Source organism: Aedes albopictus, chromosome 2, assembly GCF_035046485.1.
Source record: "Aedes albopictus strain Foshan chromosome 2, AalbF5, whole genome shotgun sequence".
NCBI lineage: Eukaryota > Metazoa > Arthropoda > Insecta > Diptera > Culicidae > Aedes > Aedes albopictus.
Window position 1 is genome coordinate 454,937,907 of NC_085137.1, and position 18,176 is coordinate 454,956,082.

Here is an 18,176-nt window from a genome sequence, read left to right on the forward strand (position 1 = left end):
GACGTGTTAGAGCAAATCTGAGCCCGAATTCGGATTCAGCGGCCCAAAATCCTTCGGAGACACATAAGTTTGCTCTTGAGACAAAAAAATGTTGCGCTGTGTAAGTGGTTCTTAGCACTTGGAAAGCAATAGGCCAACGTTGTATCCACTAATAGGCCAATTTTTGTACCGTAGACCAACGTTGCATATCATCGCATCGAATCTTTTCAACGTGATTAAGTAAGTTCTTGAATATTTATGATAGTTTACTTCTAATTGGTGAACCATGCATTGCCTAGAGTGCGTAATAGGGTCAACATATTATTTCTAGAGCTATTAATTCATGACTTATGGCCAAAACTGTTAAGATGTCTTACATATTAGGCCAAGGAATGGTACAGTATGCGGCAGTAGAAAATGCGAAAGGGTTTTTTTCAACTTCAAACCTCATGACTTACTGGATTAAGGTTCAAACCTCATGTTCGTCCATTTGACGTTAACCAATCTATGTTTCAACATTCCATGATCTCTAACAGGCTAATTTTATAAAAGGTAATTTAAAATGTCTACAAGACTGCGCCTGAAGCTGAATACAATCAATATTTTCAAACCACTGAAAAGTACACAGATCGCTAAATTTCATATCTGATAAAATATATTTTTCAATTTTTTCTACAATATCATCATATATATGTCTTTATTTCATCTGGTATGTAAAACTACATAGCTCCGGACTAGTATGGCCTGGTTTTTCATCGAATTGAAGCTATTTTTTACTATTTTAGCCATTTTGCCTTGGGCGCGCAGTTTATTTATACCAACTTTTTAGGCTTACATTATAACATGTTCAAAATCAAATATGTTCATTTTTATTTTGTAGTGGTAGAATATAGACGTTGACTTATACACTATCATGAAAAAATAGTCATATATATCCCATATGCAACGTGTGATAGCGCCTTGAAATTTTCGCATTTTTTCCTGTCGCACCCTGTACACTTACCCTATACTATGAAACAAAGCCGGAACTTTACGAAATTCGGAGTTTAAATGCAACTCAATTGAGAAGATGGAAGTTGCGTGTGCTTTCAGTGCAACTTATTTAGACCAAAGCATAGAAAGCCACATTTTGGATGATGTTGCAGGTACTGCTTAGGACTTCTTTTCCCAAAACATCGTTGGGCATGCGTTGTTTAAATTGTTTTCCGCGAATTCTTCCGAGAATGCCATTGGGAATTCTTGTAGGTGTTACTCCGAGAATTCATCTAGTAGTCTACCCGGGATTTCTCCAGGTGTTCATCCAGAAATTTCTTTTGGAGTTCCTTGAAAAATGTTTGTAGAAGTTTTTTGGAAATTCTTATAGAATTTCCAACGATAATTCATCTAGAATTTCCATTTGAAATTTTGTTACAAGTTTTCCCGGGTAATTCCTACGAGAATTTCTCCAGGCCTTCCTCCGAGAATTGGGAATTCTTCTAGAAATTATTCCGAGCACTCTCCCGGTAAATCTCGGTTTAACCGAGAATCCCTTCGTGAGTTCCCCCGCGGGAATTTCTTCAGGAATTTCTCTTTTTAGAAGTTTTTATTGGGTGCTCCGAGAATTCCTTCGGGAAATTCTCCAGGAGTTCCTCCTGGAGTATAACCAATAATTCCTTCAGGAGTTCCTTCCGGGAATGCCTCCGAGAATTTTGCTAGAAGTTTTTTTTGGAAATTTTTCTACACGGCTGTCTTCGGGAATTCCTCTTGGAGTCTCATTGAGAATTCCCCCGGGAGATCCTCCACGAGTTCTGGGAATCCCTCCGGAAATTCTTTCAGGAGTTTATCCGGAAATTCCTGCAGTAGTTCCTCCGGATTTTCCAGGAATTCCTCTGATTTTCTCTACAGGGGATTCGAATAGTAGCATCGAATGTAGTTCCTCTAGCAGCTCTATTGAGAGTTTTGCAGCTGGTTTTTCACAAAATTCTTTTAAGAATTTCTTCAGGACTTCCTTCTGAAATTCCTCTAGAATAGCTCCTATGAATTCCTTCAAAAGTTAATCTGAGAATTTCTCCTGTGATTTCTGCTGGAGTTTCTCCGGGAAACCCTCTAGGATTTTCTGGGCATTTTTCCGGAAGTGTTTTCGAGAACTTTGATAGTAGTTTCATTTGGGAGTACCATTGGAAATTATTCTACAAGTTCTTCTACATGTTTCTCTAGGAATTTCTGCCTGAGTAGTTTTAACGCAAGTTTCTCAAGGACAAGGAGCTCCATTTGAAGTTTTAGCTAGTTTCCCTGGAAATTCCTCCAGGACTTCCTCTGGGAATTCCACTAGGAGTTGTTCCGAGAAATTCTCCAGGTGTTTATCCGAGATTTCTTCGAGGAGTTCCCTCACGAAATTACTTCAGGAGTTCCTCCGCAAAATTCTCCCAGGATGTCTTGCACGGAATGCCTCCAAGAGTTTCTCCGTGGAATTCCTCCAGAAATTCCTCTGGGTTCTCCTCTAGGAGATTCTCCGGAAATTTTCACCAGGAGTTGCTCCGAGTAGAAATTTTACCTGGCCACAGATCATGGCTATGACGGATAATTGCTCAGGATGGAGATCTTTCAACTTGGCCATCTGCACCACCATGGGTACCTACACAGAAAGTAAGTAAATTGCTTCGGGTATTTCTCCAGGATTATCTCCGAAAATTCCTCCAGGAGATTTTTTTTTCTCGAAGTTTCATCAGTAATGTTTTTAGGAGTTCCACCAGGGAATTTCACTAGAAGATTTTCTCCTCCAGTAGTATCACTGAGAAATCCTTAAGGTGTTTCACTAGAAATTCCTTCATGAGTTTTACTAGGAATTCCTCCAGTAGTTCCTTCGGAAATCCCTCTAAAAGTGTGATCTAGTGTTCCTCCTAAAGTAGCATCGGGAATTCCTCTAGGGGTTCCTTTACGAATACCTCCAGGAGTTCTGTCCGGGAATATTTCTTAGAGTTCCATCGAGAATCCCTCTAGATAAATCTCTGCATTTTTTTCGGAAATTCCACTGGGGATTTCTCTAGGAGTTCCACAGGGAATTCATTTAAGTGTTACTCTGGAAATTATTCATATAATGCCTCCGGTAATTTATGTAAAAGTTCCACTGGGATTTTTTCTAGGAGTTCAATTGGGAACTTGTATAGGAGTTCCACTAAGAATACCTCTAGGAGTCGTCTAGGAGTTTTACTGGCAATATATCTACTAAGAGATTCACAGGAAATTCTTCTAGAAATTCCACTAGGAATTTCTCCAGGAGTTCCACTGGATATTTCTGAAAGAGTTGCACTGGGAATTCTTCCAGAAGTTCCCAAGTACTACAGTAAACTTTATTTTACTTCCAACTTGTTATCAGTTTTTACTTGTCCAAAATAAAATTACAGCGTTATAACCCTGCAAAAGTGCATAGATAGCGATGCATAAAGTTCAATTATATCTACAATCGTAAACAATTCTCTCTCCCCTCTCAAATTGTTTCATTCTACCGATTTAATAGAATGCATTTCTCCCGATTGTATGCACTTTCCTATGCGTGACTATCTGGTCGGTCGTCTGTTTGTTTGCTATCACGGACGGTGTGGTAGAGGAGATGCATGTGTAAATGCATCGTGCCAGAAATAAATTAACCGTTGTTGTGTGCAGCCACTTTATAGTACCTCCCTACCCACCTACTACATATGTGCGCCATAGTAATAAATGTTCTTTGAAGCGTGATTTAGCCTATAAAAGTTGTACCTCTAGATTGTGCATGCAATCGTCGTAAATACCGGGTAGATAGATATATGAACGTCTATCAGAAGAACGGTTCCCTCAATTGCTTGATTTCGATTTTTTTATATCCTATGATGAGTTAATTTTTTTTCTATTCGCTTCAACAATTATAATTTGTTTTGGATTAAAATTTTCAAGTTCAATTAGCTTTTAAAAGGTTATGGTAACTTTAATAAAACCTGTTTTATTTTTCAATTTGGCTTTTATGGTAGTTCTGATAATTTCTTCTAGTCTATTTCTGCAAGTTTGAGCCGTTGTTACAAGCATCAAATAGTTTTTTTTTAAATGCACCATGTGGTCGAACATTCAAATATTCGAACATCATCGGCAGTCAAACTCACTTAGCAGTCCGACACGGCCATATGTAACGGCCGTTGTAACATGGCGTAACACAATTACAACAAGATGGGTCATGGAGTCTCGAGTGGGCTGAAGGGTTCGAAGGATGATTGTTGGGCGGCCATCGCCCACTTTTAATCAGGCGAGCGTGTAGACCAGAAGTGCTCTGTGGAGTTGAGAATTTTTAAGAAAAACTTGACGAACCAGCCAGTGGCTGAAAATCTCTATAATAAAGAAATAAAAAAAAAAGAAAAACTTGTGCGAGTAGTGAATCGAGTTACGTTGGAGAGACCGTTCACCGCAATTCAGGTAATTTAATAGCTCGAACCAAATTAAGGAGCAATTATCCTGATACCTCCTCGCCAGGACCTTTTGTCTTGTACTTTTTTCTGTAGTACATTCTGGTTGGCGTGTCTGAAGACCGCCATTGCACGCCGGTCAAGGTGACCTCCGTAGTCGCCAAGACCTAATTGTCAAGGACCGCAATACCTCTGGCCGAAGGCCATCTACGTCAAGGAGGACTGTTCTCGGGCTGTGGCCCTAATTTCCAAGGAGAATTCCCTTCACGGTTCGACAATAGGGCGGCCTTGCCGTCGTCGACCGGTTTCGTCCGAAGGAAGCGCCTGATCATCCGAACCAGCTCCACATCGCTGAAGACCGCCATTCCAGCCCACCGATAACTGCCATTGTCCCCAAATCCCCATTCATCGAGATCGGGGCCACCTTGCCGATCACTACAACGTCCGAAGGAGTAACCGTGCCGCCGGAATTGGATCCGGCAACCCATCGCGAGCGTTCGCAGGACTGCAGATCACCAGGTACGTGCCAGAAATCCAGTGAAACACCCGTGAACAACAGAACAACAGTTTGGCCAAATAAATAGTGTAATTTGAACCGCTCGTGTGATAACAGATTATTTGAATGATTGAGTGCCAATTTTGATCCGCGAAGCCCCTCCGGTTGCCCGGTAGCGCGCCGACCCTGTGACTACGTCCGAGTCTCGCGCTGCTGAGTTGTTGTCGGGCAGAACATTAGTTTCAGAGCATAGTCTTAAGTTTCACTGCTTTATTTTCCAATCTTTGAATAATAATTATATTGGAATTAGAAACGTTTTAATAATTTTATTAAACAATAATATAACTGCTATTTTTAGACATATGACCGTCTCAACATTACTGATGTAGATTTTTTTTCCTCTCCCTTCTCTTCCAGGGTGCCGGCAAAGAAATCCGAGAAGCCATCGCAGACCCCACACCCGAATGCCAGGAAAAGGCATGGAACATTGTGATACCGCTGGTGGAGAAACTGAAACGATGCTACGAACACTCCCTCGAACTAGAACGGATAGTACCGATGCTCCTTGGACAGCTGGTTGGCGGCCGACTCAACCCCACACAGCACCTCGAAACACAGCAAGCCCTCGTCAAACAGCTGGCAGAGATTCTAGAGTTTGTGTTAAAATTTGACGAGTACAAAGTAATTGTTACCCTCCTTCATCCACAAACGATTACTCAACCATTTCCATTTTGATTTTAGATGAAAACCCCCGCCATTCAGAACGATTTCAGCTACTACCGGCGGATTGCCAGCCGGCAGCGGTTAGACCACAGCAACAACCTGATCGTGACCACCGAACTAGCGAATCGGATGTCGCTGTTCTACGCACATGCCACCCCCATGCTCAAGGTGCTCAGCGAAGCGACGTCAAAGTTCGTGCAGGACAACTCCGACAACGTGGACAACACGACGGAAACGCTCGGCACGATGGCCAAGGTGTGCCTGCGGATGCTGGAGAACCCGTAAGTAAAGCTTTGGAATACCCTGTGGGATGTAAATGGGTCTTTCAATTTCGATTTTGGATCAGTTTTTATTTTTTTATAGAATAAGAAAATCTGCTGATCAGATACCCAAAAGGTAGTTCCTCGGGTTATGTGGGTTTGGACCCACTAAAAATTCATTCTCTCTACAAAGCTTCATCCAGAATTTTCCGCAGACTTTTCCGAAAATTTGTACAAGCCTGTAAAGATTTCTCCAGTTGTCCCTCCAGAATCTCTCTAGAAGTTCTACGGGAATTTCTTCAGGATTTCATCAAGAATACCTTCAAAAGTTTCTCAGGAATTCTTCCAGGTGTTCCTTGAATATTCCACCTCAGGAATTCTTTCAGTTCCTCGGGAATCTCTCCAGGTGTTTGTCGATTTTTTTTTTTCAGGAGAGCCTCGAAAATTCCTGCAGGAGGTCATCGGGAATTCAGCTTGGTGTTCTTCGGGAATAAGCTATTCCTCGAGAATTCCTTCGGGAGTTTCTCGGGAGTTCCTCCAGGAGTTGCTCGGGAATTCTTCCATTAGTTCCTCGAGAAATCCTTTTTCGGAAATTCCTTCAAGAGCTCCTCGGGAATTCATCCTGGAGTTCCAAGGGAATTTCTCCGGGAGTTTCTCAGGAATTCCTTCAGAAGTTCCTCGAGAATTCCGAGAATTATTTTAGGAGTTCCTCGGTAATTATTCCAGCATTTCCTCGAAAATTCTTCCAGGAGTTCCTCGGGAATTCCACCAGAAATTCCTAGAGAATACCTTCTTGAGAATTTCTTCAAAGAGTTCCTCGAGAATTCCTCTTGAGCTCCTAGGGAATTCCTCTACAAGTTCCTCGGGAATTCCTTTAAGGGTTCCTCAGTTAATCCTCCAAGAGTTCCTCGGAAACTCTCCCAGAAGTTTCTCAGAAATTCCACCAGGAGTTTCTCGGGAATTTATCTAGGAGTTCCTCAGGGTTTCCCTCACGAGTTCTTTGGGAATTCATTCTGGAGTTCCAAGGGAATTTCTCCGGGATTTCATCGGGAATTCCTTATGAAGTTCCTCGAGAATTCTTTTAGGTGTTCCTCGGGAATTCCTCCAGGAGCTCCTCGGTAATTCCTCGAAGAGTTCCTCAAAAATTCTTCCAGCAGTTCCCTAAATAAATTTCTCGGAAATTTCTCCAGCAGTTCCTCGGGAACCCTTCCAAGAGTTCCCAGAAAATTCCTTCATGTATTCCTCGGGTATTTCTCCTGGAGTTTTTTCGGATTCCTCCAGGAGTTACTCGGGAATTCTTACAGAGTTCATCGGGAATTTCTCCACAAGTTCCTCGGGAATTCCTCCAGAAGTTCCTCGAGAATTCCTTCAAGGAGTTTCTCAGGAATTTCTCTAGAAGTTCCTCGGAAATTCCTTTCCTCTAAGAGTTCGTCGGAAATACCTTTCTTCTAAGAGTTCCTCGGAAATTCCTTTCCTCTAAGAGTTCCTCGAAAATTCTCTCAGAAGTTCCTTATGAATTCCACTAAGAGTGTCTCGGGAATTCATCTAGGAGTTTCTCGGGAATTCATTCTGGAGTTCCAAGGGAATTTTTCCGGGAGTTCCTCGGAAATTACTTATGAAGTTCTTCGAGAATTCCTTTTAGTGTTCCTTGAGAACTCTTTTAAGAGTTCCGCGGGAATATCTCTAGGAGTTCATCAAAAATTCGTCCAGAAGTCCCTCGGGAAATTCTACATGAATTCCTCGGAATTTTCTCCAGAAGTTCCTTGAGAATTCCTCTATGAGATCCTCTGAAATTCCCATAGGAGTTGCTAGAAAATTCCTTGGAAAATTGCTCCATGTATTCCGTGGAATTCTTCTAGGAGTTCCTGAGGAATTCATTGGATTTTTTTCCAGGAGTTTTTTGGGGATTCCTCTATGAGTTACTCGTGTATTCTTCCAGAGTTCCTTGAAAATTTCTCCTCAAATTCCTCCAAAATTCTTCAAGAGATTCTCGGGTATGCCTCTAAGAGAATTCCTATAGGAGTTTCTGAAATTCCTCCAGGAGTTTCTTGAGAGGGAGTTTTTTTTGGGAATTTTTCTAGGAACTCCTTGGAAATTCCTCCAGAAGTTCTTCCAGAATCCCTCTAGCATTTTCTCGGGAATTCTTCCCGAAGATTCTTGTGAAATTTTTTAGGAGTTTATCAGAAATTCATCTGAATATATTTTGTTTTCTCGGGGATTTCGGCTTTCAGTCAAAGAGAAGCGTTGATTTTCTTATCTCATCGCCAACGTTTCGATCCAGATGTTGGGATCTTCTTCAGGGCTCGAAATTAATCAATTTTGTCTAATCCCGTATACATCTCACGGTTGATTGTCTCGTTTCGAATTTGCACTGCACATTTACTGCCAGCACCCTCGAAGGTAGTGGGTGGGTGGTACAAAATGGGAGGTCTACACCAGGAGGATCCACGACACTTGCCAACACTGCCAGAGCTGAATATATCTATGAATACCTCCAGGAAATCGTCGGGAATTACCAGGAAGCTCCAGGACTGCAGGAGTAGGTTTTCTGGGGACCAAGAGGAATTCCCGAAGAACTTCCGGAAAAGAACCTCGAGAAACTGTAAAGAACTGCTCGTGGAATTCTTGGAGAGATTCCCGAGAAACATGGAACTCCTCGGAAAATTCCCGAGGAATCCCAAGAGAAATTCCTAAGGAACTCCTGGAGGTTTTTCCGAGAAACTTTTAAAGGAATGGCTGATGAAATTCTCGATGAACTTCTGGACGAATTCCCGAGGAACTCCTGCAAGGAATATACCGAGGATCTCCTGTAGAAATTCCGAAGGATCTCTTGAAGGAATTCCTGAGGATCTTGGATGAATTCTAAAGGAAATCCTGGATTAATTTTTGAGGATCTTTTGGAGCCTCGTCAATTTCCGGAAGGATCTCCATGGATCTTCTGAGGGAATCTCCAAGAAACTCATGGAGGATTTTTCGATGATCATCTGAAGGAGTTGTCGAGGATCTCCTTGAGGAATTCTCGTGGAACTCCAGGAACAATTACCGAAGAGCTCCGGGAGGAATTTCCGAGGAACTCCTGGAGTATTTCCCGAGCAACTCCTGGAGGAATTTACGAGAATCTCCTGGAGGAACTCCCGAAGTTCTCCTGCAGGAATTCCCAAAACTCCTGGAAGAACTTCCGAGGAACTCCAGCAGGAATTCCGAACGATCTCCTCGAGGAATTCCAGATGAAGTCCTCCTGGAGGAATTCCCGAGAAACTCCTGTACGAATTTCCGAGGAACTCCTGGGAGAATTTCCAAGGAATTCCTGGAGGAATTTCCGGGAAACTTCTGGTAAAAATGCCGAGGGGCTTCAGAAAAAAAAATTCTCGGGAAACTGGATGAATTCTCGAGAAATTCCTGAAGGATTTTTCGAGGATCTTCTGGAGGAGTTCCCGAATATCTCCTGATGGAATTTCTAAAGAGCTCCTAGAGGAATCCCCGATGAACTTCTAGAGAATTCTCGGGAAACTCAACTCCTGAATTCTCGAGAAACTTATGAAAGAATTCCGGAGGAATACCTAGAGGAGTTCTCGAGGAACTACTGGAGGAATTCCTGAGGATTTTTGGAGGAACTCCCGAGGATCTCCAGGAGGGTTTGCTGAGGATTTGCTTCTGCAGGAATTTCCGAGGAACTCCTGGGGGAATTGTCGAGAAACTCCACGATGAATTCTCTGGTATCTTCTGATGATATTCGCGAGGACTTCCTGGGCAATTTTCGATGAATTCGCGAAGGAATTCCTGGAGAAATTTCCGGATTTTTTTGTGGAGCTCGAGGAAATAAATCCGAGGAACTTGTTTAAGGATTTTCAGGAAAACCTCTTAAAATTGCCATGAAAATTCTGGAGAGACCCATGCATTATTGTTAGATGACCTTCATATAAAGCTAAGTGAGAAAACCTTAATGAGAAAATAGCATAAATTTTGACTTTTAACATTAATTTTATACTAAAGCCACAATATGGGGTGTGAAGACATGTGAAGACATTTGAAAATTTCACCTGGCATGATTTCGTGCTGCATCGTCGCGTTGCCAGCAAAAAGGAAGCTGTCTGTTTGGGTTTACCGCTCTTCCCTGCTCCCATCAGCCGCAGTACGCTCTTCGACCAGGAGATCATACTCCTTCTTAACCAGAGCCAGCGATTTGTGGAACTTCAGCAGGCCCTGTTTCAGGTCCTTGCTAATGGTAGTCCGCCCGCTCGTGTAGCCGATCAGCTCGTTCAGCTGTTCGGCAACTACCAACATCTCCTGTTACGGTTCAGCACCCGATCGCTGCGGCCTTCTCTTACAAAGTATTTTCTATACTCATCGTCGAACCAATCGTTCCTTCGGCTCCTTTCCACATGCCCAACGTTAATCTTAGCTGCAATGTTAATGGCTGCTTTTATTATATCCCAGCAGTCCTCGTAATGAAGCGCTTCAATGAGCTCGCCCTCGTCCGGCAACGCTGCTTCGAGATTCTGCACGTATGCGGTGGCGACACTCCGCTTGCTACAGTCGCTCCAGATTATACTGAGGCGGCTGTCGGTAACGTACGTTATTACCCGTTTGTCCCCAGCTGCGAAATAAAAGTTCAAAAATCTCAAAGAGACCATTTCTCAACAAAATTTGACCAAATTCTGAATACAAAACCTAGGGGAAAGACACTGTGAAATCCGGAGCAACTCTGAGCAATCCTCTAACTCTTTTTGTTCGAATCCATTCAGAAACGTCTCTACGAAGCGGGAAATCGGCCAAGACTGCTCGATTTTTCACTGGTATCAAAGCAGCACTTCGGGAAAGCCTGAGTGATCCAGAACTATCCAGAGGAATTCTGAGCAACAATGAGCCATTTTACGAGACGTTTTGGATCAGCTGATCGCTCATTTCATGAATGAAAATTTGACAGGAGGTCGCGTTCAAGCACGTGAGTGTGAATATCAATATCAACACTGTTGTCGTTTCGTAAAATAGACTATTTGATAACAGAGTTACTCTCGCTGTATCTGTCTTGCCCCTAGGACAACTTTTTCATCAGAGACTCGGTACGAACGGTTGGAATTAGTTCCTTATCAGCCGAATATTTCGTCAAAAGTGGCTTTTAAGCAGCCCTATTAAGATATGTTGTTCCTAATAGCTCTGTTAACCATGGATCTGGTGCCATTTTTTACGGCTAATGGGCACAAATTTCCCATATGGAGGAGAACGTGCCTTTGGAGCCGACCTACTGATACTTGGGTAAGAGCTTATGGGATTTCGGTTTTTTGGGGGTGTGGCCAATTATCTCGGGTGTGTTCAGAGATAGCGCAATACTTTCTTCGGAAAAGCTTTAGGGCTTGAAAAGATCTACCATTTAGAGCTTTGGTTCATACTTGGCCGTTATAGGCGCCAACAACACTTTGTACTACAGGAACCTAGACAGGAACCATATTAGGTTGTCAAGCAAACGTTACGATATGCGATAGCTCAAGACCCTGAATTTGGAAGGATAGTGTGAATTTCTCGACTCGATTCCTGAGTACCTGGCTGAAGTCAGGCCTTGAGTTCATGGAACTGTTGATAAACTGTAAACACATATTTTAAGTTATGTTGAATCTCTGTACGTTCCAGGGAGTTTCATTGACGCTGCATGCGTTTTCAAGGGGTTTCAGTAATTTTCAAGGTTGCAGGGAACCACCCAGGGGATTTCAGCGGGGTTCCAGGAGTTTCAATGGTGTTCCAAGGGGTTTTATGGGCGTTCCAGGGTGCTTCATGGGGCGTTTCATGAGTTTCCCAGGACTATAAGAATGTTCCCGCGTGTTTCAGGGGCGTTGCAAATGGTTTCAGGGACATTTCGAGGGCTTTCATGCAATTTCAGAGGCATTTTAGGTAATATAAGCGGCGTTCCAGAGGTTTCAGAGGTGCTCCATGAGATTTTAAGAATGTTCCAGGGGTCTCCGGGCTGTTCGAGCGGTTTTCAAGGAGTCTCTGGGACGTTTCAGATATTTCGGAAATGTTTCATGGGTTTTTTATGGAATTTTAGTGTTCCAGGTGAAATTAAGGACGTTCCAAGGATGTCATGGGTGTTCCAGGAGGTTTCAGGAGAGTTGCAGGAATATTCCAGATGAATTCAGGAGCGTTATAGGAGTTTCATGGGGCGTTTCAGGGAAGTTGCAAGGGTATTCCAGGTGATTTCAGTGGTGCTCAGGGGTTTCAGCAAAGTTCCAGAGGGGTTTCGGGGGAGGGGGTTTCAACGGGTTTCCGGGGTATTCCAGGGGGTTTTAGAAATGTCTCATGGTTTTCAAGGAATATATATCAAACTAATCACCATAATAGGTAAAGGCTCCAGCATCTTGTCTAATCCACTTTCAACGCCATTTTTTTTACATTCCAGTAAACTGTTGGCCCAGATCGAACGGGAAGAGACGCACCTTCTGCTGCTGCGGGTCATGGTCGGCCTGGTGATACTGTACGACCACGTCCACCCGGTGGGCGCATTTGCACGGGGGGCTCACGTCGACGTGAAGGGTTGCGTCCGGTTATTGCAAGCGCAGCCCGCCATCAAAGCCGAACCCCTGCTCAACGCCCTGCGATACACCACCAAGCATCTGAACGAGGATAACACGCCGAAAAACATCCGGAACCTGCTGGCCGCATAGAGGTACGGTTCCCGCCGAGGGGCAACGATGTTTTAGTATTTTTAGTGACTTTCCCGTTTCGTTCGTTTCTTCTGTGTAAGGTTTTGTTTATGTGTTTGTTTTCATTTTTAGCTCATAACTAACTTAAATCGAATTAGAAAACTTCGTAATATTATTTAGTAAATGCGTAAATTAAGTGATAAGTGATTGATAATCGTTTATAAGGGCATGGACGAGCGTTTAGAGTGGCAAACCTAACAAAACTACTATTTAACTAGTTAAAACATAATTTACAAAAATATTTGACAAGCGATTAAAGTGAATCAAAAACCCAAGGTGTAGTGCATATAGAAGAAATATTTCTCTCTCCTTGTTTTCTTAGGCAAGAGAAATTTCTCTAAATCAATTGATATGAATCATATATATGAAATATATTCGTTTAGATAAAACCTTGCATATAAAAATGTAAATTTAGAGGAAACCTTCTTCGGTGCGCTGATTACCTTTGGCACACTGGAGCAAATAGTAATCATAAAGCGAACTAGACATCTGTACTAAATCAAATTTCGTCATTTTTGTCGCTACTGTTATTGCCTAAACATGAAGATCAAGTACGGAAATCTTTTTGCGAGCCGATTGATTGTTGTATAGAACAAATATTTTGAGATTATTGAAAGATTAGTAAGACGTGCACTTTTACAACGTTTTGTGTCTAGGACCTAAATTAAATTCGTTAAGTTCTTTAACGAACAACAACTCAACAAAATCAACTGCACGAAAACAACCAAAATGTGTTCCTCTTTACACGGCAGATTAGAACAAACGTTAACAATCTCAAATAACAGAAAAATGTTCAAACATTGTTTTCAACACAGACATCGAAAGAATCGATTCAGAAACACATCTACTCAAAAATCAATAGAATCAGTCATTTACTTAGCGCAAGAACAAACTTTTCGTTGAATTTTCCTTCAACTATCTATGATTGAAACCAGTGACAGGCACGGCAGCGTGTGTCGTACTCGTATGCGATTTCTTGCTGATAGTTATCAACTTGTAAGTAGAGTGCAGTTTGCCGCAAAAAATCGTCGGTTATTTAAAAAATCAACAAATGTATTTAAACACAAATACGATAGCGGAACAAAAACTACTGAGAGTAGTCAGGTTAACATTAATGCATTTGAGATGAGGGACATATTTTCCGAATGGTTAGAATGCTGCAAGTCATGTCCAGTTAGAGATTGGAAAAGCTAATTATACTGCTGCTATGAAAAACGATTGCACACACAAACAACCACACACACACATATGGTTATTATGATTACGAAGACGATTACTACTTTAAAACATAGAGTAACGATACATAAGAACAATTTAACCGTAAAACAACACACGCAGAGCAGTAATAAGAAGATGCATGTTCGTTCATGTAAAAACAAACCCAGATCTTTTCAGTTTGATCTTAACTTGTGATGGGTAGAGAAACTATAGAACCAGAACAGATGAAAATAGAAAGAAAGATGTGTTAGACGTATGGATGAAGATGGAATATAAGGAGATACCAAAGTCGAGAATAAAATTCAAACAAATGATAAAAGGACAGCAGGATTGTTCCACATGCGTGCGAATAGTTTTGAAGAAGCTTTGCAAGTGGGCGTTAGACTTACGCAAAATTTGTGGCAGTTTTAAATCGAATCACTACATGTATCAGGTACACAGTAGGCCGTCCCTATTTTTGCAAAAGTTGGAAATGTTAAAAAGTTCAGTATTGCAAAACGATCGTTTTAGCTAAAAAACAATCAGGCCAAAATTTGGAGTCCGTATCTCAAGGCTAAGTGGTCTCCCACGGGGCCTAAAGTTCTCAAAAATTGCATGGGGTCACAAAACATGAAGCTTTTTCGACTCAAAAAATACCCTATTCTACTAAAACCGACGATTTTGGGATACTAAAGAACCAACAATGTGCTCAGAATTAGGATATCTCTTTTTGTATTTGAGTTAGGTACCGGCCAGAGTGAACGCGCAACGCGGTGCGGCGGCCTGATTGTTTTTTAGCTAAAACGATCGTTTTGCAATATTGAACTTTTAACATTTCCAACTTTTGCAAAAATAGGGACGGCCTTACACAGTAGGTCGGCTCCAGAGGCACGTTCTCCTCCATTTGGGAAATTGGTGCCATCGTCATGAACACGGGCACATTCGTCATTTAGGTGGGGAAGGAATAAGGAAGGCAAGGGACTGGGATCGTCTTAAACGCACAAGCGTATCACAATGGGTTTAAACAGCGCACTGAAAAGGGCACAGTAATAACGCATGAAGCGTACCGTATGCGTAATAATTAGACTGGCCCAAATGCAAAAATGTCGAAAAATTCCACGGGGCACCCTCTACAATCGTGCCTTTGGATGAGAAGAACAATCTGTGAAAGATTCAGCTCAATCGGTTGAAAACTGAGCTGGCGCAAATGAGTTGAAGGTTTGTATGGAATGTTCAGTCCAAATATATGGGAAGTCGGATGACCTCCAGTCTCTCATTCAGCACGTCGGTTTGGCGAGAATTGAAAGAATAGTAGTTGATACCCCAAAGAACAACTTTGTAGAAGATCATATCATGATAAAACTTAATTTAGTTGCGGTTTCGGCGAAGGAAAGCAGGATGAGTACATCTTCTCCCGTTTACTCTCGGTTGTTATATGCAGCACGTGTTTGTCGGTCGTAGCTTGCGCGCTACATCATATGCAGCTATGTAATTCTCCATTGTCTCGATACCAATCCACGTGTGTGAGCGATGGAAATGAAGGACAACATAGCCGCCTATGATGTAGTGCGCAAGTTTCGAACGAACAACACGTGCTGCATGTAACAACTGAGTGTAAACTGGGGAATATGTCCTCATCCTGCGTTCGTTGGCTGAAACCGCAACTAAGTTTAGTTTTATCGTGATATGGTCTTCTACAAAGTTGTTCACTAGGATATCAACTACGATTCTTTCAATTCTGAGCCAAATCGAACTCGCCAAACCGGTGTCGTGTATGAGAGACTGGAGGTCATCCAATTTCCCATATATTTGGACTGAAAATCCCATACAAACCTTCAACTCATTTGCGCCAGCTCAGTTTTCAACCGATTGAGCTGAATCTTTCATAGATTGTTCTTCTCATCCAAAGGCACGATTCTAGGGGGTGCCCCGTGAATTTTGAAAACTTTTTTTTTCGCGTCACACAAATGTGGGCCGGTCTAGTGATAATGTTTGCACCATTGTACAAATCTCGGATACTTTTTCAATACGACGTATAATACACGCAAATCCTATGTTGATACGTCGTTTTGAAAAAGTATCCGAGAAATAAGGTTTGCATATCACCTACACACACAATGTCTTGTTTTTTTTTGCATGCACGTAAGCTTTAACTCATATCATAGTAGGCTGCGGGTAAAAAATCCGATTCCTTAGTTTAAATTTTACACCATGAAGAGGTGGCAGCGGTAGTCGTGATATATGTCTACGCGCAAATGTTAAAAAAAGACATTTCAGGAGTGTTCAGGTTAGAGATGGGCAATCAGATCCGGACCCGCTAAAAAGATCCGTATCAGTAAAGTGAGCGAGCGAGCCGTGGATCTTTTACAGAGAGAGTCGGATCACTAGTTTACATGCTTCAGTGAGAAAAATCCTGAAAGAACCGAAAGTTTCTTTTTGTTTTGCTCTGGTTCATTTCCAAATCCGATGAAACGTGTTTTCGGTGGCCCAGTTCTCTCACCCCTGGCATGCAGCCCCAAGCAACTCATACGATCTCTCGTTCCCAGATTAAGCAGATACAAACCCGAGCCCGAACTCACACATTATAACTCCTTTCGTTCGGTTCTTCAGCAGTGTGTTGTGTGGTGCTGGCGCTGGTAGAGAGATAATGTGACATCAAGACGAGATGAGTGTCGCATGCTGTGTTTGAGAGAACAAACTGAAAGCAAGCAATCCCATTTGCTCGGTGAGGCTTGTTCGTTCTAACGGATCCGCTGATCCGCTCACAAGATCCGGTTCACTAATGTGGTGGATTTGGTTCGGATCCGATCACTGAAGTGAGCCGTTTTGCCCGTTAGGTTCAGGTGGACCGTAAAAATTAGTCTTTGGTAAAACGGTCTTAGACCGAAAAAAGCAAGGGCAACTGTTCCCGAAGATGTCCACTGGTCGTTCAAGGTTAGCATGGATTACGAAGGCTATCGCTGCCACCTTAATGAAGATTTGGGCGAATTATGTGCGATATAAGAGATTCGCGAGTTGGATAAGGTGGAGGCCGTTTGGGAAACCATCCTGTAGGAACTCCTGCAGGAATCCCTGTAGGAACTTCTGATGGATTCTCTTAAGAATCCCTGAAATAACTCCTGGAGGAATACCTGGAGGAACTCTTGAAGGAATCCCTGAAGGAACTCCTGGATCAATGCAAACTCCTAGAGGAACCCTCGAAGGATCTCGGTGAGTTATTTAAGGATTTCTTGAAGAAATCTCTTATGGAATTTCTAGTGGAATCCCTAAACAACTCCTAATGGAATCCGTGGAGAAATCCTTGAAGGAACTTCTGGAGAAGCTTCATAAAGAACTATTACCAGAATCCCTACACGAATTTCAGAAGGAATACCTGGAGGAGCATCTGTAGGATTTTATGGGAAAATCTCTGATAAAACTCAAGGAGACACTCCAACTAGCTTACAAAAGTATTTCTGAAGAAAACATCGAAACTATCTGGCGGAATTCCTGCAGAAATTCTGAAAAAGGTGGAACTTCTAGAGAAAACCCTGGTGGACATCCTAGAATACTACTTGAGATACTTTTTGAATACTTTTAAAACTACATGCTGCTTCTGTTTTTCTAGCATTTAGGCCATTTATATTGTATTTTTTGTTTAATAATCTATATATATAAAAATGAGTTTGACTTCCCTTTGAGGCAACAAAAGTCACGAACGGCTGAACCGATCAGAACCAATCTTGCATGATTAGATTCGTATTCATGGTGGCTGTGTTTATATGTAAAAAAAGTTAGGAAAATGAACTAAAAATGTAAGAAAATAGACAAAATGCCGATTTTTTGTGACCTGGGAAGGAAATAAGCACGATCGAATTGACACCAATCTAGAGTGCGGTGCTATATTGAGCTCAACAGTTGTCAAACCACCACAAGACGGCAAGACAAAGTTTGCCGGGGCAGCTAGTGATAAATAAAATAAAATAAATTTTCATAGACCAAAAAGGTTTTTGTATCTATCTATATATATAAAAATGAGTTTGACTTCCCTTTGAGGCAACAAAAGTCACGAACGGCTGAACCGATCAGAACCAATCTTGCATGATTAGATTCGTATTCATGGTGGCTGTGTTTATATGTAAAAAAAGTTAGGAAAATGAACTAAAAATGTAAGAAAATAGACAAAATGCCGATTTTTTGTGACCTGGGAAGGAAATAAGCACGATCGAATTGACACCAATCTAGAGTGCGGTGCTATATTGAGCTCAACAGTTGTCAAACCACCACAAGACGGCAAGACAAAGTTTGCCGGGGCAGCTAGTGATAAATAAAATAAAATAAATTTTCATAGACCAAAAAGGTTTTTGTATTTTTAAATAAAATTAGAAAAAAGAAAAATAAACAAAATTTGGGCTAGTAGAAATCTGCTAGACAGCTA

At 41.9% G+C, this 18,176-nt stretch overlaps 1 protein-coding gene across 4 annotated transcripts in view; it reads left to right on the forward strand.

Annotated features, from left to right (window-relative positions):
- Window positions 1-14,102, forward strand: part of LOC109398227 (CYFIP-related Rac1 interactor B) — a 115,458-nt gene extending 101,356 nt beyond the window's left edge. For all 4 annotated transcript variants that reach the window (XM_029877668.2, XM_029877669.2, XM_029877671.2 and 1 more), the window contains exons 3-5: window positions 5,302-5,565; window positions 5,626-5,888; window positions 12,259-14,102. In XM_029877668.2, coding sequence (XP_029733528.1) covers window positions 5,302-5,565; window positions 5,626-5,888; window positions 12,259-12,523 — 792 coding nt within the window. In that variant the 3' untranslated portion in view covers window positions 12,524-14,102. The remainder of the gene's footprint in view (window positions 1-5,301; window positions 5,566-5,625; window positions 5,889-12,258) is intronic.
- Window positions 14,103-18,176: the final 4,074 nt, after the last annotated feature.